This window comes from Leopardus geoffroyi, chromosome B1, assembly GCF_018350155.1.
Source record: "Leopardus geoffroyi isolate Oge1 chromosome B1, O.geoffroyi_Oge1_pat1.0, whole genome shotgun sequence".
NCBI lineage: Eukaryota > Metazoa > Chordata > Mammalia > Carnivora > Felidae > Leopardus > Leopardus geoffroyi.
Window position 1 is genome coordinate 200,192,998 of NC_059327.1, and position 24,585 is coordinate 200,217,582.

The 24,585-nt window shown below is 46.3% G+C and overlaps 1 protein-coding gene across 12 annotated transcripts in view; it reads left to right on the forward strand.

Annotated features, from left to right (window-relative positions):
* The window catches only part of STK32B (serine/threonine kinase 32B), a 394,515-nt gene that overhangs the window by 321,884 nt on the left and 48,046 nt on the right, over positions 1-24,585 (forward strand). For 11 of the 12 annotated variants that reach the window (XM_045474577.1, XM_045474576.1, XM_045474579.1 and 8 more), the window contains one exon: positions 12,909-12,998. The exons of the other annotated variant lie outside the window; for it this stretch is intronic. In XM_045474577.1, coding sequence (XP_045330533.1) covers positions 12,909-12,998 — 90 coding nt within the window. The remainder of the gene's footprint in view (positions 1-12,908; positions 12,999-24,585) is intronic. 12 annotated transcript variants of the gene reach the window in all.

Here is a 24,585-nt window from a genome sequence, read left to right on the forward strand (position 1 = left end):
CCTCCACGCGGCCCCCATGACGCGGTGGACCCCCTTCTCTTGGGTATGTCCAAGAACAAACTATCCTTTCAGTAGCAGTTGTCTCCTGGTCTGTTGGCCTTACTGTACCTCAGATGTCCCATTAATTGAAGTGTTTTAGAGCAGTCCTTAACTGAACTCGTCTCAAAGAATTCACCCTCCATTGCTGACATATTTATTGATGATTGTGAGGGGCACTCCCCGAAACGGTAGCAGACAGGAGCTCAGACTCTCCCTCTCCCTTGTCAAAACGCTTTCCAGGCTTCCTCCGTCGCCCCTGGAGGCAGAGACCCCAGGGCAGCAACAAGGTGGGCACGCATTGTTTCTGAAGCCTCGGATGCAGGGACTGGAGAGCGGAGAAGGAAGTGTGGGGGGCCGGGGGTCTTTCCGAGTCAGAAGGGCCACAGCGTGTCATTATGTAGACAGGGTCCCGAGCGTTTCAGGACAGAGTGTGGGAGTGGGGTTGAGATCTGCTCTGGGGGTCCTTGGGAGGTGGTAGGTAATGTGGTTCTTTTCAGAAGGGCCGCAGGGAAGGGTCGGTCCTCGTGCAGCACGATGCCAGGGGAGAGTCATTTAGCCTCAGCGCGGGGGTCTCTGAAAGCCCCCAGTACACAGCCCCTGTCTCAGTTTCCTACGGCTGCTGCAACGAAGTCCCACAGATGGAGAGGCTCCAACAGCAGAAATGTATTGTCTCCTACTGTTGGAGTCTGGAAGTCCAAGGTCAAGGTGTGGACGGGGCTGTGTCCCCTCTGAGGCACCAGGGATGGTCCGTTCCTGTTCTCTCCGTGAGCTTCTGCCGGTCCCCGGGCTGGGGCAGCGTAATTCCAAACTCCACATGGCATTCTCCCCAGGTGCATGTCTGTGTGCAAGAACACCAGGCTTACTGGACCAGGGGCCCACCCCACCCGCTTCCGTGTGACCTCGTCGTAACCAGTTACATCTGCCATGGCCCTACCCAAATGGAGTCACCTCCTGAACTAACGGGAGTTAGGACTTCAACATACGAATTTGGAGGGCGGGGGAACATCTCAGCCCCATCGTCTCCGTATGGGATTTTAACAAATGAAAAATAAAGCAAGGAGGTGGCAGATAGGGGCCAAGATCTCACCTCTTTGCTGACAAAAGCTTGACTTTATGTGAGTCAAAAGGGCTTCCTTCTCCAAAAACCAGCGAGGGGAAGATTCACCTCCCAGATCCCCACCCACGTGGGGTAAGAGACTGTTCATATAAGACCAGCAGAGGGGCCCGCATCTGCCCGGGCAGAGCTAAACTGAGTAAAGCTAGTTTGTTCATCCCAAAATGACCCTTCACATAACCTCTCTTCCTCCTTTGGGGGACAGTGAGGAAGGGGTGGAGAAGGGCCAAGGGTCTACGGACGTGAGATCCTTCCTTGGGAAATCATGAGTTTCTAGGTCTCTGGGGACACAGAGTCCAAATTCCTGCTCTGCCTGATGATCCCCTTAATTGCTCCTGATTTCCAGAACAGTGTTGGACACTGGGCTGGAGGCCCATGTGGCCTGGCCCCCGGCTTCAGGGTGCACATGTGTGTGGAGGGGAGGCTTTCATCCTGGAGTGAGTCCAGGAGGGTGACCTGTGGGGATAGCGGCGACCTGGCCATCCCCTGACCTGGAGGGAAGGCAGTTCCATCACTGGCCAGCAGCACACCCCTTGTGCACACACTGGTCTGGGTGGCAGTGCCCTCGCGAGAAAGCGGCTTGGTGAAGAAGGGGGGTGGTGAGCCTCGGGGTCAAACCCGCCTGGGGCTTGGATTCTGGCTCTAAGACCTCGGGCTGGACACTCAGTTCCTAGCTGCTCACACCAGTGATGAGGCCACCTTAACAAAAGTCCTGCCTCCGCGAACACCCCTGTCTATCCGGCTTGTCCATCCTTTGGCTTTGCCCCAAACAGCTGACCTCTGCTTTCTTTCCACCTTCCAAACCTCTCCTGAGCACAGCTCGCTGGCAGAACACAAATCTCATCCAGAACCCAAGGTGTAAGAGAGTCAGGAAATGTGGATCTCCCCTCTCTGTGGCCCTTGGAATACAGGAAGTAGCAAAGGACGGAGTGGAACGTGGTGAATGTAGCACAATGCATGCGCTTGGTGAACCGCTAGTTGTACACCTGAAACGAATGGAACGTTGTGTGTTAGCTATGGGGAGGAAGGGAAGTAGGGAGGGAGGAAAAGAGAAGGGGAGGGAAGGGAAAAAGAAAAGCAAAGGGAAGAAAAGAGAGAGGGAGAGAGAGAGAAAGGAAAGAAGGAGAAGGGAGGGAGAGAGGAAAGAAAGAAAGAAGAAAGAAAGAAAGAAAGAAAGAAAGAAAGAAAGAAAGAAAGAAAGAAAGAAAGAAAGAAAGAAAGAAAAGGAAGGGAGGGAGGGAGGAAGGAAGGAAAAGAAAGGCTGCTAACTGTCAGGAGATCGTCGCCAGCCTGGTCCTACAGAGTCGTACAGAGCAGATCACAGCTGGAAAAGCACTATGAAAACCTCCCTATGAATGGTGTTCATTGTAATTAATTTATGTGATTGCATGAAATTACATGCCCAGCCAGAGTGTGGAAGGAGAGTGTATTGGCCAAGTAGCCTTGGCTACCCTGCAGGGACTCACCCAGAAACCTGGTGGCTGGAGAGAAAAGAAGAAACAGAACCATGGAGAACTCCTCCACAGAAGCCTTGGGCGAGGTGGATTCCCTGGGGCATCAGATGAACCAGGCTGCAAATGCCGGGGAAGGCTTTACGAAGTCCCAGTCTATCCTGGGGGAAGTCCCTGAACTGGTCGGGGCGTGAGAGGGCCCCACATCTCCGCCACGGGCTCAGGAAATCCCAGAAGGCTGTTGGCTGCGCACAGCGGGGCCTGGAGCACACAGAAGGTTCTATGGCCCTGAATCCCCGCCCCGTGACCAAGACACAGGAGGAGGTCAAATCAAAGAAGAAGAAAACCACACTTTCTTCTCATCAGGCAGACATGCTCTGAAACAGTCAGTCTTCCTGCTGCCGTCAGCCAGATGAAGCCTGGATAAGCTCGTGCCCTGGGATTTGATTTGGTTTCTTTTTCTCCCTTTCTTTCTTCTGTTGTCCTGCAGTAAGTCCGCTATGATCTCCGTGAAGATAAGGAGGAGGGGAGAGCACGCGGGGTGTGTGATCCCAAGCGAAAGGTCAGGGCCAGCGTTATGTCACAGTGACATCTCAGAAGCACGGTTATGATTAGCGGGTGCACCGGAGCCTGCCCTGGGGAGGGGGCTGCAGCCCACGGCCGTGGCTTCATCCGGCGGCTTCTGTTCCACGGCCCCAGTCTGGCCCCTGCTCAGGCATGATGTAGACCTTGTAAACCAGCGAAGGAAGAGACATGTTCACAAGAGACTTTGCTCCAAATCCAAGTCTCATGAAAGGGAAACGGGGGGAGGTGGGGGGGGAGTAATGTGGAAGGTGATCCCCTCTTGCGGACTGGACTGCCTTCCATTGTCACTCCAGGTCTAGCTCCCCCTGGTGGGCACTGCCTTAACACCCACTCCCAGGAATTCACAGGGAGGCGTGGCGTCCAGGAGGCAGATCTAGAGAGAAGTCACTGTGCTCCCAGACACAGCCTGCCATTCGAGGGTTGACTGTCCCCTCTGAGCAGCACCCCCAGGCGTGGGCTTATAGGTCCCAGTGAGATGAATGTGCTGCCCGGGTGCATTTGGTTAATGCCCACGTGGGGTCACTTCATTATAGGGGCCGAGAGGGGAGAAGGGAAGCAAGGGGCATGGCGGAACAGAAGTAGAAGTTTGTGCAGTGTAGCTGCGGAGGGGGTAAATGAAAATGCAGCGCATTTCACGAAGACTTTGGGTGGCTTTCCCGGAACGGATCGGGAAGGTGCCAGAACTGGCTTGCGAAGCGATAGTCATGGCACTGGTAACGCTCAGGTGACTCTGAGTGGTGACAAGGCAATTATGGCCCCAGTGAGGGACTGTGGGTGGGACGTCAGCACCGCTGACCATCCCCACCCCTAAGTTCATGACACAGATACCTGACATTGGGGTTTCAAGCCCCTCCCCGAGACATGCAGGCAGGGTGCGGGCCATAAACAGTTGCTGAATGAATAAAGAAATGAGTGAGACTTGAAAGTGACTTGAAAGTCACATGGCTGTTGTGTATTTTTATACTCAGAAAATAGCCCCGGTTACAACTCCTTGTAGCACCAGCTCTGACATTAGCACTTGTGTTTATGGAAGTCATGGAGGGGGTGGCTGGTCCCACCAGCTGAGGTCAGGCTGAGAAAGTGACATTACTACAGTCATAGCAGCCAAAAGTTGACATGGAATGTCATCTACTCCTGTAAATGTCACTCTAGGCAGTAAGGGGGGGAAAAGGGAACAGGATTTACTTACCGTATCTCTTTCATTCAGTCTCTCATATGGTCAATCAGTCAGTCAGCAAACACTTGATGGGTTCCTCTCCCAGGACAGCCCTTTGCTAAGGTAGTGGAGGCGGAGATGAACAAGGCAGGACTCCTGGCCTCAAGGGGGCGGACAAAGTGACAGATACAGTGTGGTGGATGCTAGGATGGACGTGACATTGGAGGGCCGTGGAGGGCCAGGGGGAGAGGCCTGAATCCGTCTGCTATGGACGGAATGCTGTGCCCCCCACCCCCTGCTTAGAATTCATATGTTGAAGCCTTAACCCCAATGTGATGATACTCAGAGCTGGGGCCTTTGGAAGGTAACTGGATCTGGATGAGGTCATGAGGTTGGAGCCACCACCATGGGATCGGTGCCCTTATAAAGGGAGGAAGAGGACAGAGCTGTGCCTCTCCACCATGTGAGGTTACAGCAGGAAAGCAGCCATACAAACCAGGAAGAGGGCCGTCACCCTCGCCTCAGATTTCCAGCCTCCAGGACTGTGGGAAATAAATGTTTGATGTTTCAGCCCACCCCCCACCCCCACCAGCCTATGATATTCTCATAGCAACCTGAGCAGACAAGACACAGTCAGAGATGCCACCCCCTGTGGTAGTGAGCTTCCTGTTGGTGGAAGGATACAAGCAGAGGGTAGATGCAAAGTCTCGGGGCAGGTTTTGAAGGATGAATGAAAGTCTACGAGGCAGAGGAGAGGGCCGAGCATTCCAGTGGTGTCAAATGTGTGAGCTCCCTTGCATTCAGAGAAAGGAGGGAACCTTGGCTGCAGCATGGCTACTGATTGTTGCTGCCACCATTAAAACTTGTGCTGATGGGCCTCACACAACATCTTGAGCTCCTTCTCTTGCTGAGTTTTTAATGTTTTCGATTTATGGAAAGCAAATAGCCTGAAACTCAGTTCATATTTGCCAAGTTTCTCGTAAATTTCCATTCTCCTGGGAAGGAACCCATAGGAGACCTCATATGGCACTAATTTTCACTTTCCCACATCTTTACTCGTTTGTTAAAGGAAGCCCAGTAGGGAGTTACAGCTCATCAATTAGCACTGTTGGGGGCGGGGGGGAGGGACCAGAAAGTGGAATTTGCTGTCTGTCGCACCTGCTGTGCGTGAGTCCCAGGTGAACCTCAGCAGGCCTGCCCAGAGCCCTCGCCCGCCCCGCCCCTGCAGAGGGCTGTCTGGTGCAGCTATGCAGGGGGCAGCGTGGGGCAGAGGTACACGCTTACCGACCAGGATGAGGCCTGAGACCAAGTCCAGCTTCCTCCCAGATCAGCTGTGTGACCTTGCACAGCACACTGGCCTCTGGGACTTAAGGTTACTCTCCTGTAAAAAATGAGGGTAGTCAGACCTTCCTGACAAGCGTACTTCGAGGCTTACCGTGAGGTTTGGCACCAAGTCTGTTCCAGTCATGCGACCCTAAAAACCAGTGGCTCAAACTAGACAGGCTGCATTTTTCTCTTCCCCACTTTGGTGCTTGGCCCCATGTCCATTCACAGCAAAGCGATGTTCAAAAGTGAGTTGTATATGTGGCTCCTTCTCAAAACTCCCTCACTTGGAGTAAAAGCCACTGTCGTCTCCCCGGCCCTGGAGTCTTGCACAGTCTGCCCCACCCTGCCCTGTCTGAGCTCCTGTCCCCCTTTCTCTCTGGCGTCCTCGCTGGCCCCTCGGAGGGGTCTGTACATGTCTCAGCTTCTGCCAACTACGGTCTTCCCCTGATGGTCCAATGGCTTGCTTCTCCCTCAACCCCCCTCTTCTGGCCTTGTTCAAATGTCACATTCTCAGTCCCTAACTTCTCTGTTTAGTGCTTACAGCTACCCCATGATGTACTTACTAATATTAGTTCCACTCACCAGATGGACTGGAAGCTTCCAGAGTGAAATAACTTGCCCGAATCTCGTAAGTGGCTGTGTCAACCATGATGCCCAGCCAGTCATGTATGGCAAAGAGGAACTCAAATAGTCCCAAGCAATGAAGGGTGTATTTCAGCTTATACAGCTGAAATCCAGTGGAATGCGGCTTCAGGCAGGGTTTGATCAGCCTCTGGCACCATTTCTCATCTATGCTTGCAGCTCTGCCTTCTCCATGGGTAGGCTTCATCCTCAGACTACCTTTCTCTATGGTAGCAAATGGCTTTTAACAGTTCTGGGGGTCATATCCCCACCTTACACTGGCCAAAGACAGAATATTACTTTAGGTACCTCCTGAAAAAAAAAAAAAGAACTGAAAAGTTTTCATTTCTTGAACTCCCTGGAAAATTATCTCCCCAATTTTTAGGTCATATGCATAATCCTGAGTCAAATGCTAAAGTGGAGGGTAAGGTCAACTTGACCCAAAGCCAGATGTACCGGGACCAGTAATTGCTAAGACAGGAGGTAGGAGTGACCACAAACAGCATATGCCTACCAAAGGAGCCCAACCACTGGTTCTTAGGCAACCCAACTCCCAAGGCTGTGCTCTTAACCACTCTGCTCCAAGCCTCTTAACAAGGGAAAGAATGCCATCATTGTGTGCAGATAATGTGCTTCTATGCCTACAAACAGCAAGACTCCACTTCAAGAGCTATCATTAAGAGACAAATGAACTGCTTTCCCAAGACTATAAAATAAAACAAAATGGAAGTTCTTTTTTCTCTCTGTTAGAAGTCCATGATGTTCAGAGGGGCGGAGCCTCCTTCTATCTTGTTCCTCATCTGTGTGGCAAAGGATGTTCTCCCAAACCCACGTAATAGGCAAATGGAAGGAAGGTGGGAGGAAGGAGGGAATGAGAATTCTTTCAAAGGAGATATCCTGGAAGTTCAAATATCATTCTGCTCGCCACCCTTTGGCCAGAAGCTGGTCCTGTAACCACAGCCAGCTGCAGGGGCGCTGGAAGTCAAGCCTTTAGCGGGGTAGCCCTGAACCCAGCTACCAATCCTAGTGCTGTCTGAGAAGGGAAGATGGGATTTTGAGAGATAACCAAAGCTTTTGTGATGGAAGATTAACAGAGAAGCCAGTTGGAGATGAGGAAGCAAAACCCAGTAGCTTTTCATTCTACCGAAAACAGCCAGGGAGAAAAAGAAATGGAAAATATCCTCGTTCAAAAAAGTGACCAAAACTACATAATATCTGTCTACAAGCGAATGTACCCAGGAATTTACAGAGAGTAAATGAAGAGAACACTCAACATATTTTGAAGGAATCAAGCAAGATCTGGATGAAAAGCCGGGCATGACCCTGGGTGGAAAAACGACGCGTCCACACTCCTCAAATGAATGTATACGTTAATGGAATTCCCGTCACACTTCACGGAGGGATTTCCTAAAACCGGGCACAACTCGTCTCAGAAGAATAAATGCCTGAGAGTCACTACAAAAACACTGGAAGGAAACACGAGTGCAGGTGAGGCACTCCTATCGAATACTGTAACAGCCTACACATCTACTGTAATTAAACTGATCGAGTCCTGGCCCAGCGGTAAACAGTAGGTCAGTGGAACACAAGAGAGAATCCATAAGCCTATCTTTGTATGTGTAGAACTTGATAGAAAATGAGGGTCACATTACAAGTTATTGGGAAAGGTGAAATATTTCAACAAATATTGCTGAGACAACTGGCCATCCATTTGTAAGAAATAAAATTAGAATGTTACAACAAATTATTCTATATGATTGGGAGATTTTTTAAATGTTTATTTATTTATTTATTTAGAGAGACAGAGCACAAGTAGGGAAGGGGTAGAGAGAGACACACACACACACACAGAATCCGAAGCAGGCTCCAGGCTCCGAGCTGTCAGCACAGAGCCCGACGCGGGGCTCGAACTCACGAACCACGAGATCATGACCTGAGCCGAAGTCGGACGCTCAACCGACTGAGCCACCCAGGCGCCCCTGGGAGATTTCAGCACAAAAGATCTAGAAGTATTCTAAGAAAATATAGAAGGTTGTACAAAATATTTGGGGGTGGAATAGGTTTCTGGAAAATTATAAGGACAATATACTCAAACTATAAAATTAACTTATTATTATTTAAATTTTTAAAACTTTCATGTGGCAAGAGGTACTGTCAGTAGAGTCTAAAGACAAACAACAAGCTAGGAGCAAATATTTGCAGTACACAGAGCACAGTGTAAATGTGTCTAATAGACACAGCTCTTGTTGAAAATTGATTATTAGGGCCTGGATGGCTTAGCCGGCTGGGCGTCCGACTCTCGGTCTCAGCTGGGGTCATGATCCCAGGATCATGCGATGGATGGAGTCCCACATCGGGCTGAGCATGGAGCCTGCTTAAGATTCTCTCTCCCGATCTCACAGCTCTGTGAGTTTGAGCCCCACGTCAGGCTCTGTGCTGACGGCTCGGAGCCCGGAGCCTGCTTCGGATTCTGTGTGGGTCTCTCTGCCCCTAACCCACTTGCATTCCGTCTCCGTCTCTCTCAAAAATAAACATTTAAAAAAATTGTTTTAAAAGATTCTCTTTCCCTCTGCCCCTCTCCCTGCCTCTCTCTCAAAATATTTTCAAAAAAAAATTTTTTTAAAGAAAATCATTCAGGATTCTAGACAGTTCCCAGGGAGTTGGTAACTGATCATGTGAGAAATGTTCAGCGTCGGAGCGCCCGGGCGGCTCAGTCAGTTAAGCATCCAACTTCAGATCGGGTCTTGATCTCACCATTTGGGAGTTCGAGCCCAGATCGGGCTCTCTGCTGTCAGTGCAGAGGCCTCTTCCGATCATCTGCCTCCCTCTCCCTCTGCCCCTCCCCTGCTCATGCTGTCCATCTCTCAGAAATAAATAAAAACATTAAAGGAAAAAAAAAACCTTAAAAAAATGTGCAGCCTCATCTGCAGTGAGATACTACTATTCCTTGCCATGCAATTTGCAACAAGTAAAATCATTGAGAACAGTGCTGGTAACAATGCACGGAAATACTCCCATATCCTGTTTAGAGTACCATAAATGACAACTTTAGAACATAATATGCAAACCCTTTGATCCTGCAGTCCCACTTGTGGGGATTTATCCGGTCAAATGAAAGTATCTGTATGTATGTAACGCTATGCTCGAGACCGCTAGGGCCAATACAGTCACAAGACAAACAAGTAAGCAACCCAAACTGCAAACCTATAGGGCAGTTGGTGAATAAAATACGATACAACCACACTATGGGATGCTTTGCAGCTATAGGGCCACAATTTCTTATTTGAAACCCTTGGGGCCAGGTATGTTCTCGTATCTCGGAATTTTTCAGCTTAAAAATATATTTATGTTAAATAACATATACCTTAGTAATATGAAAAGAATATATGTCTAATAGATAAAAATACTTAAAAGCAACACAGAGTATATATTATGTAACATCCCCATAGGGGTTAAATGAATCACCAAGGGGGATCAAATATATTTGGTAATCAAATATATTAACATTTTATAGCAAAACATGAATATTCACCGTAAGTGGAATAAATAGAACTATGAAGGGAAGTTTCAGGTCAAGTTTTATCACCGAGTAATCATCAAAATTATTGGATTTCTTTCCAATGGAGAACAAGGGTAAGGCCGTTGAGGACAGACCTATGTACGTAGACCTGTGAATGGAAAGATATAATGATGCATGGGTAAATGCAAAAGTAACTTCTGGAACAGCCCAGGGACTTTGATCTCATGACTGTAAGGACAAACCAATATGTGTGGAGACACATATGCAGAAAAGGGAGAAAGGACAGAGAACCAGGTGACTCCGTGTGGTTACGAGCGGGGGCGGGGGAGCGGCTCAGATGCGCATTTGCAGTCTGTGACTTACTCTAATCAGCTGGTGTCACTTTCATAATGCAAATACTAATATTTTTTAAAGAAAGGGAGAAGTGAAGGAAAACCAAATAAAAGCCCTACTGGAGGGTTTCAGGGTCCTCTCCGTGTGGTGGCTCTGCATGGAAGCCTACAGGTGTGCGGGCAGAAATGACTGAGACCCTCCCGTGCCTCACTGTCCACAACGGGACTGTGGATTCGTTTGTTAGTATTAGAAATGGGCCTGGGAGGGGCGCCTGGGTGGCTCAGTTGGTTGAGCGTCTGACCCTGGCTCAGGTCATGATCTCGCGGTTCATGAGTTCGAGCCCCGCGTCAGGTTCTGCACTGACAGCTCGGAGCCTGGAGCCTGCTTCTGATTCTGTGTCTCCCTCTCTCTGCCCCTTCCCTGCTTGTGCTCTTTCTCTCTGTCTCTGTCTCTCTCTCTCCCTTTAAAAAATAAATAAAACGTTAAAAAAAAAAAAAAAAGAAAGAAACGGGGCCTGGGCAGGTGCGGGGGGCGGACCGGCCCTGGCTGCAGAAGGTGGGGTTTGAGCCACACGGAGGCGGGATAACACAGCTATGAGCAAACACATACGAGAAACCACCCAACGTGTGTGCCAGCCGCTGTAGCATTTTGCTTTTCTTAATCCCTGCCTCCTCCCAGCCGCTCTCTGGGATGGGTATTTCGCTGCCACCCTCCCCACTTCACAGACGAGGAAAATGAGGTCCAGGGACACGAAGTGCCTTGTCCAAGATCAGACAACTAATCACAGCCCAGCTGAGACCCAAAGCAAGTCAGTGTGGCTCAGAGTCTGGCCCACCACTAGGCCGCCCTGCCTCCCTGCGGGTAGGGCGTGGCACGGATGCCAAGTCCAGCCCCAGAGGCTGCGGCAGCTGCATGTTCTAAGGAAGCCCCCTGGGTGGGCACATGCTGCGTCCGGCCTCAAGGGGTTCCCAGCAAGGGCCTGGCTAGATGACTTAAGCTTCACCCACAAGCACCCGAAGGGAACCGGACATCCTCACGGAGTACCCGGCTGCCGCATCCCACCCAGGAGCTCTGGACACAGCGTCTGGCAGAAGCCTGCCCACACATCAGTGCTGGCAGCTAAGCCTGAGATTGGGGATTTGCACGTGAACCCACTGGTGCTCTCTCTGTCCACTGCGTCCGATGCTATCAGGCGCGCATCTCGAGTGAGCCTCATGGCACCTGCTCTGGCGGGTGTCTGTGCACCTCCTGGGGGTTCCCTCCAGGCCCTCCCAACGTCAGTTTTCTGTATGCAAGCCACTTGGGTGTTTAAGTCCCAGCATCCCGAACACAGCTTTCAGGTTTTCAAATCCAACCATTTTCACACGATGTGATGACAAACAGAGTAATGTGATTGCGTTCATATCTGGTATTCAGGGGTCTCAGGGTTGGCTCTGGTATGTACCAAGTTCCCCGGGAGGCCAGTACTAACTGTCAGAATGCTACTCTGTCCCTCTCACCCCCTTCCTTCCCTGCTTGTCTTCACCCCCTTTACCCCACATCTCCTGTCTCCTTCCTTCTTGGTCCTTCTTACTTCCTTCTCAGGCTTCTTAAACACTTACATATGGGTGCGCCCAGCCTCTCTGTGTCCCGTCTGCTGCCATTACTTTAGGCTTGATGGAAGGTGGTCTCCAATCCCCAGCCGCCTCCCCACTGGATTCCTCAGGCCCCCACTGACCATAGCAAACAGCAGAACGAGAGTGTCCTCTGGGCATGAAAACCCTCTCTCCACCCTCTCTCCTCGCCATGGCCACTCAGCTTCCTGGGTGAGGGAGTCCAGACTGACCCCTTTCATTTATTTACCGTGAGCCTTTACTCTCTGGGTCAGTGCCTCCAAACTTTCAATCCATAAACTTTTGCATCATGTCCTCATTAGATTTGTTTACTTAAAAGCAATATGCATGTGTCACCAAAAATTCACATTGGAAAACTGGCAGAGGGGCGCCTGGATGGCTCAGTTGGTTGAGCGTCCAACTCTAGCTTTTGGCTCAGGTTGTGATCCCAGGGTCGTGGGATCGAGCCCTGCATCAGACTCCACACTGAGCGTGGAGCCTGGTTGAGATTCTCACTATCTCTCTCTCTCTCTCTAAACAAACAAACAAGAAAAGAAATTGCACATCACTGAGACATTTTTTGTGTGTATGTGTATATATACCTACACATTCAAATGGTATTAACTGTCTCCATGTTATTAATTAAATTCTCAAAACTTGTTCATCTTACAGCTGAGAAAATTTATACCTTTGACCAAACTCTCCCTATTCCTCCCAACCCCAGACCCTGGCAACCACTTTCTGAGCTTTTTTTTTTTTTTTAATGTAGATTCCACATAGAAGTGATACATTCTGTATTTGTCTTTCTCAATCTGGCTTATTTCATTTAGCATGTGATATCCTCAGATCCATCCATGTTGTCAAAAAAACGCCAGGATGTCCTCCCTTCTCATGGCTGAATGGTATTCCATTGTTTATACACACCACATCTTCTTTATCCTTGCAGCCATTGGTGGACCTTACATTGTCCTAAATTTGTCTAAGTTTGTCTACTGTGAATAATGCTGCCCAAACTAGACATTTTCAAAGTATCAGATAAAAATAGTATTCTGTGTAGAAGTTCTAATATGTTCTTGTACCCACCATACAGCCCACAGCTTTAAGTAGACAAGGAAATAGCCCAGCCGTCTGCAGCTCTTGCTAACTGGGGTTTCTGTTTCTCTATCTCCAGGACATGTTCACATCACAGACTTCAACATAGCGACGATCGTGAAAGGAGCAGAAAAGGCTTCCTCTATGGCTGGGACCAAGCCCTACATGGGTGAGTGTTCCAGGCCCCTTTGGGGTGTTGTAGGCCCAGTGCCTGAGGCATCAGCGTTCCTGTGCTTCACCCCCTCCCCACCCCCACGCCAACCTGCCACCCCCACACCAGGCCCCATCCGCTCCCGGTAGGTGCCAGGCGCTCTCACACTTTTGTCTTTGCTGTCTTCCCTGCCAGGAAGACCTTCTCCTCCTGTGATTTCTAGAGGACTCCTACCCAGATAGAAAACCTTGCTTCAGGGTAAAACAAAAAAAAAAGCAGACAAAACCATTTTTTTCTTTTTTATTAATGTCCAGTGGTGTTGCCAAAATATAACTTTGGTATTGGTCATGTGGGGTCTATATTCTTAGGTACACAGTGTTTTTCCAATGTGTTTTTTCAAGTTGGTTTTTCTTTAAGACCTTTGATGGAAGTATCATTTTTAGTAAGCATGCTATCTCCTTACTTTGTTTTCTCCAGGGACACCTACTGTCTGAATGTGGGGCCTTTACAAATCTTCAATATTTTGTGATTTTCAAATATTTTGTATCTCTTCCTTTATTTGTTTAAAACTTTCCTCATTTTTCTCTTTCTCCTTCTTTTAAAGATTATCTGCTGTGTTTATTTGCTTTGTGTGCTTTCTAGAAAAATATTTATTACAGAAGTAATTTTCCCTTTATTTCTATTTTTTTCCTGAATTTTCTTGCCTGATTTCTGAGTTTTTCAAATTCCAATTTATGTTGTTCTTTCATGTCTTGCATAGTTTTCTTAATGTCTATATTAATTATTCTTAATGTCTATATTAGTTATTGATGACTGTGTAGCAACGCAAGTCAAAACTTAGTGGCTTATATCATGTTCACGGATTGGAAGAATTACTACTACTGTTCAAATGTCCATACCACCCAAAGCAATCCACAGATTCAGTGCAATCCCTATCAAAATACCAATAGCGTTTTTAATAGAACTAGAAGAAATAATTCTGAAATTTGCATGGAACTACAAAAGGCCCCTGAATAGTCAAAGCATTCGTGAAAAAGAAGAAGAAAGCTGGCAATATCACAGTCCCAGATTTCAAGCTATACTGCAAACTGCAAACTGCAGTAATCAAAACAGTATGGTACTGGCACAAAAACAGACACAGAGATCAATGGGATGGAATAGAGAGCCCAGAACTAAACTCACACATACACGGTTAATTAATCTATGACAAAGGAGGCAAGAATACACAATAGGAAGGTGGCAGTCTCTTTAACAAACGGTGCTGGGAAGACTGGACAGCTACGTGCAAAAGAATGAAACCGGACCCCTTTCTTACATCATTCACAAAAATAAACTCAAAATGGGTGAAAGACCTAAATGTGAGACCTGAAACCATAAAACCCCTAGATGAGAGCACAGAGAAACACTGGCCATAACAACATTTTTTCGGATAGGTCTTTTCAGGCAATTAAACTATTGGAATTACATCAAAATAAAAAGCTTCTGCACAGTGAAGGAAACAATGAGCAAGATGAAAAGACAACCTACAAAATGGGAGAAGAAATTTGCAAATGACATATCTAATGAAGGGTTTGTATCCAAGAACTTCTATTGTTGTATAATGATAATAACTCCATTAAAAATGGGCAGAAGGCATGAATAGACATTTTTTTCCAGAGGAGACATCCAGATGGCCAACAGGCACATGGAAACATGCTCATCATCACTCATCATCAGGGAAGTGCGAGTCAGAAGCACAATGCGATGTTACTTCACACCTGTCAGAATGGCTAGTAACAAAAAGACAAGAAATAACAAGTGTTGGTGAGGATGTGGAGAAGGAGTCCTCGTGCACTGTTGGTGGGAGTGCGGACGGGTGCAGCCGCTGTGGAAAACAGTATGGAATCTCCTCAAAAAAAATCAAAACTAGAACTACTCTATGATCCAGTAATTCCAGTGCTGGATGTTTACCCAAAGAAAACAAAAACACTAATTCAAAAACACATAGGCTCCCTTCCTGGATTGTGACATTATTTACAATAGCCAAGATACAGAGGCAACCTAAGCGTCCATCGATGGATGAATGGATAAAGAGGATGTGGTGTATATACACAATGGAGTATTACTCAGTCATAAAGAAGAATGAGATCTCACCATTTGCAACCACATGGATGAGCCTAGAGGGTATTATGCTAAGTGAAATAACTCCTAGAAAGACAAATACCATATGGTCTCATTCATATGTAGAATCTAAAACACAAAACAAATAAGCAAACAAACAAAAGGCAGAAACAGACCCATCATTCAGAGAACAAGCTGATGGTTACCAGAGGGGGAGGTAGATGGGGGGGAGGGGGAAGGGGAGGGGGAGGTACACACTTCTACTTAGGGAAGAAATGAGTCACGTGATGAAAGGCACAGCATAGGGAACATAGTCCATGGCACTTTTGTAGCGTTGTATGGTGACAGGTGGTAGCTATATTTGTGGTGAGCAGAGCATAACGTGTATAGCATTGTGGAATCACCTGAAACTGATGGAACACTGGGTGTCAACTGTACTTCAATGAAAAAGAAAGGAAGTTTGGAGATGACAAAAAATACGTTTGGAGAATGATAAATGAACATTGTTTTAAAAAACACTTAGTGGCTTAGAAAAGTGACATCGTGCTGTGTCTCACAACCCACCATTTGCCTGAATGGTTCCTCTGCTGGCTTAGGCTGGGCTCACTCATCCACTGGGGGGGTCCACTGGGGGCGGAGCTCAGCTAGGGCAGCTGAGTTCAAGGAGTCTTTCTCTATGTGGTCTTGCATCACTGGGGGGACTGAGTGAGCTTGCTCACGTGGTGGCAGTGGTTTCCAGAAGGAGAACCCACTTCCCACATGCTTTCAAGCTTCTGCTTGTTTCACATTTCCTGACATCCAATTGACCAAAGCAAGTCACATGACCACGACCAGAGACCATGTGGGAGGGGACTGCAGGGGGCATGGATACCAGAAGGGCTGACCCATTGGGTAACCATTAATGAAACAACCAATCACATCTTTTAATGCTTCTGAAATAGTAGGTCACGGTTTTCCTCTGTTTTGAGATGGAGGGCCGTGCATCTTTCTGATCCATCGTCATTGTTAAGTGAGTTATTCTGCTCTTTATTTTCTTTCCTCTTAGGATAACTTTGCATGGAATTTGACTTCGATACCTTTCTGTTTCTTTATTTTAATGTGACATTAGTTTTCCTAAACTTTTGGATGATAATGTGGTTCAGGCTAACTTTTCTTTTCTTTCTTTCTTTTAATTAGATGTTTATTTATTGGGGCGTCTGGGTGGCTCAGTCGATTAAGCATCCGACTTCAGGTCAGGTCATGATCTCGAGGTTTGTGAGTTCGAGGCCTGCGTCGGCCTCTGTGCTGACAGCTCGGAGCCTGGAGTCTGCTTCAGATTCTGTGTCTCCCTCTCTCTCTGCACCACCCCCCCATCCTCTGTCTCTCTATGTCTCTCAGAAATAAATAAAAACATTTGAATTTTTTTTTAATTTATTTTAAGAAAAAGAGCGCAAGCAGGACAGGGGCAGAGAGAGAGGAGAAAGAGAATCTTAAGCAGATTCCGTGCTCAGCACAGAGCCTGATGCAGGGCTCGATCCCATGACTCTGAGATCACGACCTGAGCCAATATCAAGAGTCAGACACTCAACCAACTGAGCCTCCCAGGTGCCCCCAGGGTAGCTCTTCTAATCGAACATCTTCTGTTGTTTTCAAAAGTGTCCAAATCCACTGGGACTTGCTATCTGGGACTTCCTGATCTGTTCTCCTTCCCCACTTTGATCTGGAACATGTCTTTCTTTAGTCTATGGGGGCCCCTGTCCCACTGAGGTTTTGATTCCACTTTCAACAATTTCTCCTTGGGGCTCCTTCTAGAAGGCAGCTCCAGCTGGACGACAGACACTTGGGGTCCCAGACTGACCTGCCCCCACAGAGCACTGGACTGGACAGGCTCTTCCAGACTTTAGCCACTGTTCTCAAACTGGCCAGCTAGGCCTTCCAGGAAATTCTTGCAGACTGTGTTGGCGCTCTCTGTTCTCTAGCCCATCACATCCAGTCCTGTGTCTTCTCTGTTTCCCTCTGTTCAGAAATCACTACCACGGGAGTCTCGTCACTATTGCTGGTTTGTTTTCACGCACTTACATTTAGGGACTTGTGGGGAGACAACTTAGCTTTGTAGGAAGTGTCACGCATGGGTTTTGGCTTAGCTGTTTATCTGCTCTGTCAGTTCACATGCGTCGATGTGTAGAGATTCAAAACTATGTCATCACCTCCGAGAATTCACTACGTGTGTCGTTCATCTTTTATTTATTAAATAAGTGAAGTTTGGCCACAAATAATGGTAAAAATAGTCCTTCTTAGTATTTGCTACGTGCCCAGCCATTGAGCTAAGTGCTTTCCATCCACAGTCTTATTTAATGTCACAAACAGGCACAATTATTCATTCCCATTTTAGAGCTGAGGAAAGACGTCGGTGATGAGAGTCAGACCCACGTCAGCGTGAACACCAGAAGGCATGCATTCAAGGGAGCCTGTTCACTTCAGATAGTCCCCTTGGGACGCTGAATCTTTACACTGATATGGCTTTCACTGTTGAAGGTCTTTCTGATATCCCTTTCCAGAAGGTTCCAGAGCTGAGGCTAGTCTGTCCAAGGAGGCCACTGACTTAACAAATGGGTGGGAGAACAGGAGTGGGAGGGATGTTAAGGCTGCCTCCCAGGCTTCCGTCTTGCACAGCGAGGTCGACTATAGTGATGTCCTCTGTGTGGGAAGCACAACGGGGCCCACAGGTGTGTGGGGTTCCAGGAAATTGAGTTTGAAATTGAGGTGTCTGGGAAATGCTGTCCAGGCTCCTGGAGTGATGTGGACAGGATTGTGGACTGGGGAGTTACCAGCACTGAGATTTGGCAGAGCCGAGGCAGTGACAGGGTCCCCCAGGGAGGACACAGAAGGGAGGAAGAGAGCCAAGCCTGAGGCCCAGGGGACACCATGCCAGGAGCAGCCAATAGAGCTGAAGGAGTCATCATCTCCAGAAGGGCAGTGAGGAGGCAGAAAGGACATAAGGAGAAATGTGTCCCATTTGGAGGCGCCTTCGTAACCCTGTAAGTTAGTTCTGACTTCCTTTAAGCTATTCCCCAAAAAGCAGACTGATCTCCAGGAGTGTAGACCGTAGGCCACAGGAGAAATTCAGATTAGTATTGTATCAGCCCTTTCTTCTCTGCCTCTGCTCCATCGCCATGCATAGCAGACTTTCCGGCACCCCCTCAGAGATGCCACCGGGCCTGCCCCAGCCTCATTCCCTGGCTGCCCAGTGATGTCCTGGCTCCCAGCCTTTGGGGAAGCAGGCAAGTGGTGACCCAGCTGGCCACTCTCCACAGGGGCCCCACGTCCAAAAGGGAGAAGAAAACCAACACGTATTGTGACCCTGCTACATGTCTGTCATTGCAATTATCTATTTATTTATTTTGAGAGAGAGTGAGCACAAGCAGGGGAGGGGCAGGAGTGGGGAGAGAGAGAGAGAGAGACAGAGAGAGAGAGAGAGAGAGAGAGAGAGAGAGAATCCCAAGCAGGCTCTGCACTGTCAATGCGGAGCCCAATGCGGGGCTCGAACTCACAGACCGTGATATCGTGGCCTGAACCGAAACCAAGAGTTGGACGCTTAACCACCTGAGCCACCCTCAGAAGATCCATGTGAGGTTTCTACATCTCTCCATTGTATAGATGAGGAAGCTGAGGCCCAGGGAGGTTGATTCACCTACCCAGAGTTACACCGCTGGCAAGTCAAGGAGCCAGAATTTGGAGCCACGTCTGTTCGGATCCAAAGTCCACACTTTTGCCACATACCAAGCTGCCTTTTGACTCGGAGTTCCTGCATTGCAAAGCCGTATTTCTCAGACAAGACAAAAGTCTATTGTCCCAAGTGTACGTGGGATTCGGGGCTCCTGGTTTCCTTCTATTTAAAGGAACCTCAGCCCTATGTTAATGAACACGTGAACAGGAGAGAGTTTTACGGGATTTAGCGGGCACAACTGATTTACCCAATGGATCTATTTTCAGACACCATGGGAGTTTACTGGGGAGGACGGGGTGAGGGAGAGCTCTCTCAATAAATTCAAACCCTACAGCTCCCACGGCTGTAAACTCCTGAGGTCAAGTGGCAGCTTGGTCGATTTTGTTCACTTGCGTGATTCAGTTCAAAGGCCCAATAACAAGCTCCCAGAATGTTCCAAACACAGATTCAGAGAACAGGCTGATGAGTAAGCTCCCAGAGGTTGCTCATGAAGGATGATCCTGGAAGAGGCATTTGCATGGAACTGAATTTTCATTAATTAAAAGAGCAGATGGCACTCACAATCAGAGAAAAATAGAAATCTCTCTGAAATGTGCCAGATTAGAAGTCAGAAATGTTCCAGCGGCCGCCCAGGGCTTCAGAGTTTATTCATCTGTGGTGAAACGAAGAGTCAAGTGTTCATTCAGCGAATATTTACAGAACATTTAGGAGATGAAGGGCTCAGAGATGAGTGATGTTCTCCGGGGCCTCGGAGGCTCCCCGGCTAGTGGGGCAGACAGACGCGTGGGCACAGGTGTAAACAGGACCCTGTCAAGACAAATTCCTGGAGAAGGTGACAATCTGAGTTAGACTCTGAGGGTGCGCTCCGAGTTTGCCTGTTCGGTGAGGACAAAGAGAGGCCGTTTCAGGCAGGGGCAACAGCCAGAGCAAAGGCACAGAGGAGGCAACAGCATGGTGTAGGGGGGAAATATGCAGTTTTATTTTTTTTATAGCTTATGGAAAAAGACGGGGTGGGGTGGGAGCCAAAATGAGAGTCTTGAGTTGACAGTACTCAGGCCAAAGATGAGGGTCTTGAATGCCATGGTAGGAACTGAGGAACGAGCTGAAAGCCAGGAGTGGGCCCAGGTGAAGTGTGGCCTCAGCGTGGGGCAGTCTGGGTGTCTCACACTAGTGGCCGATCTCGTTACCCAACATATGCACGTTAACATGCTCAACACGGCGAGTCCTCAAGAAGTGTTGGCCACCAGACCAACTGATAGTTTCCTCATCTGAGAGATGGGGTGGATGGTTCGCAATCTGCCTTAGTAAGTTGTCTGTGAAGATTTCATGCCGTGGCTGTAGAAGGCACGTAACGTAATGCCTGACAAACAGTAGATGCACACAACTGGTAGCTGGTAGTGTTATTGTTATTATTTCCATTATTCCTATCGTTATTGTTTAGATGGTTGATTATTTGGTATCAGCTTAGCATTGGGAATCCAGAGCCTGGATTGGGAATCCCCTTGCCTTACAGAGCTCACAGTCTAGCGGGGAAAACAGACCCTAAACAGCTCCTGGTTCACGATCAGAGCAGGGTTGGCTGGAGGACGCTGGGTGCACTGGGGGACCAGTGCCAGCACTCACCAAATGTTAGTTCCCTTCCCCAGGAGGCTGCAGTGAGCAGACAAGTGTGGCTTTGGAGCCATCATGATGATGGGAGTATGTTTCTTGTTGAAATGGTTGAGGCTAGTGAAGTTTGCTGACTCTTGTGTCAGAGGGAGTAACAGAGCCAGCATTCAGACCCTGGCCAGTGAGGCTCCAGTGCCCAGTGCCTTTCCTGAGAACCTGTCATTCATTCATCCATCCATCCACCCACCCATCCATCCATCCATTCAACAGAAATCTATTGAGCACTTTCTATGTGCCAAATAGTGTTCTATGGCTCCAAAATACATCTGAGAACAAACAGATAATTTTCCTGCATGCATTGGCTTGGCTATTTGTAAGGTAGATAATCACTTTAAAAATCATCAACCTGATAAATCTGTAGTTCGAGATGTTTACTTTTGAGTAACAATATTCATGCAGGAAAATACACTCTTTTAATGTACAGTTCTGTGAATTTGGACACAGACAGTCATATAAGCACCACCGCAAGAGTCTAGAACAGTTCCATCACCCCCAAAATTCCCTCATCCCAGTCCCTGGCAACCAGTGATCAGTTTGGACTATTCCAGAAAGTCATAGAAACGGAGTTGTATTGTGTATAGCCTTTCAAATCTGTTTTGTTTTCCTTTTTTTTTTTTTCACTTCAAATGATGTATTCGAGATTTATCCATGTATTAGTAGCTTTCCTTTTGATTGCTAAGTAGAATACCACTGGATGAATATACATGATTACTTCATCCATTCACCAGCTGAAGGACTTTTGAATTGTTTCCAGTTTTACATAATTATGTATAAAGCCACTGTAAACATCGGCATTCAGGTTTTTATATGAACTTAAGTTTCCACTTCTCTAGAATAATTAGCTAGAAGCAGGATTGCCGGGTCATATGGTAAGCGTATGTTGAACTTTCTGAGAAACTGGCGAGCTGTTTTCCAGGATGACTGGACCATTTTACATCCCACAAGCAACGTATGAGGGCTCCAGTTGCTCTAGATGCTCACCAGTGCTGGTTATTATCCTGTGGTTAGTGTTGTCCTATCAATCATTCTATTACAGAGGTGGTGGTTCTAATTTACAATTCCCTAGTGACAAATGGTGTTTTACATATTTTCATTTGCTTATTTTCCACCTAGACACCTTCTGTTCAAATCATTTGGCCATGATTTGGCCATAGTGACTTTTCTTAATCAAGCTTTTTTGAGAATTCTTTATATATGCTGCATATTAGTCCTTTATTAGATATCAAGTTTTGCAAAAATGTTGGCCAGTCAGTAGCTTGTCTTTCTATCACCTTAATAGAATCTTTTTAGAAGCAGAGCTTTAAGTTTTGATACAGTCCAATTTAAAAAAAAAAAATGTGTTGATTGATTGTGTATTTGGTGTTGTATCTAAACATCTTTTCCTCACATGAGGTCACAGAGATTTTTTTCCCTTTGTTTTCTTGTAAACATGTTATACTTTTGGATTTTCTACTTAAAGCTACATGCATTTTTAATTTAGTTCTTCATATGGTGTGAGGTGTGAATCAAGCTTCATTTGCATCCAGCTGTCCAATAGTTCCAGCATGCTTTGATGAAAAGACTGTTCCTTCTCAAGTGGGTTGACTTTGCAGTTTGTCAAAACTCAATTGGCCGTAAATGTGTACATCCGTTTCTGGATTCTTTCCTGTCCCATTGGTCTATTTGTTTATGCCCTACCTGAGATCATACTTTTCCCCATACCTTTACAATAATCAGGTAGGGAGAGTCTTCCAACTTTTTTCTTCTTTTGAAAATCATTTTGGCTATTCTAGATCCTTTCCCTTTTGACTAAAACTTTAGAATACACTTGTTAATTTCTACAAAAACAAAACAAAGAAACCTCTGGGGTTTTGTTAGAATGGCACTGAATCTACAGATGAGTTTAGACAGAAGTGACACCCAAACAGTGTGGAGCCTTCCAACCACAGAGTATCTCTCCATAGATTTAGGATTTCTTGGATTCTTCCATCAATATAGTTTTCAACGTACAGATTTTGTACATATTTTTTTACACTTATACCTAAGTATCTTATGGATTTTGGTGCTATCCAAATGGTACATTAAAAAAAAAAAAAAACCTAGTTACCATCTCCATTCATCAGCAGACGGACACTTGGGCTGTTTCCATAACTTGGTTATTGTAGATAATGGTGCTATAGACATGGGGGTGCATGTAAGATGTGGCATATATATTTACAATGGAGTATTAGCCATGGAAAAGAATGAAATCTTGCCATTTTGCAATGATGTGGATGGAGCTAGAGAGTATTATGCTAAGTGAAACAAGTAGGTCAGAGAAAGACAAATACCACATGATTTCACGCATCTGGAATTTAAGAAACAAACAAACAAAAGAGCAAAGGGAGGGAAAAAAAGAGGGAGAGAGGCAAACCAAGAAACAGACTTTAACTACAGAGAACTCATGGTCACCAGAGAGGAGGTGGTTCCGGGGATGGCTGAAATAGGTGATGGCGATTAAGGACTATACTTACCATGACGAGCACTGGGTGTTGTATAGAATTGTTGAATCACTATATTGTACATCTGAAACCCATATTATGCTGGATGTTAACTAACTGGAATTTAAATAAAAACTTTAAAAATTAGTTATCAATCATTAATTACTGATCTATAGAGATACAGTTGAGTTTTGTATGTTGACCTTGTATCCTGTAACTTTGCTGAACTCACTTCTCAGTCCTAGCAGCTTTGGCAGTAAATTCTTTGGGCTTTCTATGTAGGTAATCATGTTTGCAAATCAGGGTAGTTTTATTTCCTCCTTCCTAATCTGCATGCCTTTTATTTTTCTTTTGTCTTGTTGCTGTAGCTAGAACATTCAATACACTTGGCCTTGATCCTGATCTTAGAAAGCATTTAGTTTTTTTACTGTTACGTTGGTATTAGCTATAAGGTTCTTTGTAGTTAGTTATTCTTTACCGGGTTAAGGAAGTTCCATGTATTTCCAACTTTCTTGGGGTTTTTAAAAATCATAAATGCATGTTAAATTTTGTGAAATATCTTTTCTAACCCACTGAGACACTCATGTGGTTTCTATAATCTGTTGAAAGATATCGACTGATTTCAGAAGGTTGAACTTTCCTTATATTTCCATAATAAATCTCACTTGGTCATAATGTATTTTCCCTTCTATATAATGATGGAATCAGTTTGCTAATGCCTCGTTTACAATATTTACCCCTAGCTTTATGAGTTTTTTAGTTTTCTTTTTCTTGTAGCATCTTTGTGTGATTTTGGTACCACAGTAACACTGGCAGTGTAAGTTGGGAAATGTTCTGTCCTCTTCCACTTCTGGAAAAACTGTGTAGAATTGGTATTCTTTCTAACATATAGAATTGGTAGAATTGGCCAGTGAAGATAGTTGGGCCTAGAGTTCTTTACAGGAAGCTTTTAAACTATGAATTCAATTTCTTTAATAAAGATGGTCTATTCTGTTTATTTCTCCTTAAGTCAGAAGAAGAAAGTAAATATTGGTTAGGATTTGGTCATTTACGTCTTTCAAGAAATTTCTCCATTTCTGTAACCTTGCAAATATTTGGGCTTACAGTCATTTGTAATATCCCCTGGTTACCTTTGTAATGAATGTGGATTCGGCAGTGATGTCTCCTCTTTCATTCTGGAATTGGTCATTTATGTTTTCTCTGTGATTTTCCTGGTCATTTTGGTTAGAGGTTTATCACATGTATTCATCTTTTTAAAGAACCAGTTTTTAGTTTCATTGATTTTCTCTGTTTTATTGATTTCTGCTCTGATCTTTTCTATTAACTTCCTTCTGCTTGCTTCGGGTTTAATTTTTTTTTTATTTTTATTTTTTATTTCTTTTTTTTTTTTTAATGTTATTTATTTTTGAGAGAGAGAGAAAGAGAGACAGAGCATGAGCCAGGGAGGGGCAGAGAGAGAGAGGGAGACACAGAACCCGAAGCTGTCAGCACAGAGCCCGACATGGGGCTCGAACTCACAAACTGCGAGATCATGACCTGAGCCAAAGTTGGATGTTTAACCAACTGAGCCACCCAGGCGCCCCTATTCTTATTGATTTTCTGTCTATTTATCATTAAGTGTTGAAATCCCCAACCGTAATTGTGAATTTGCCTATTTTTCTTTGCATTACAG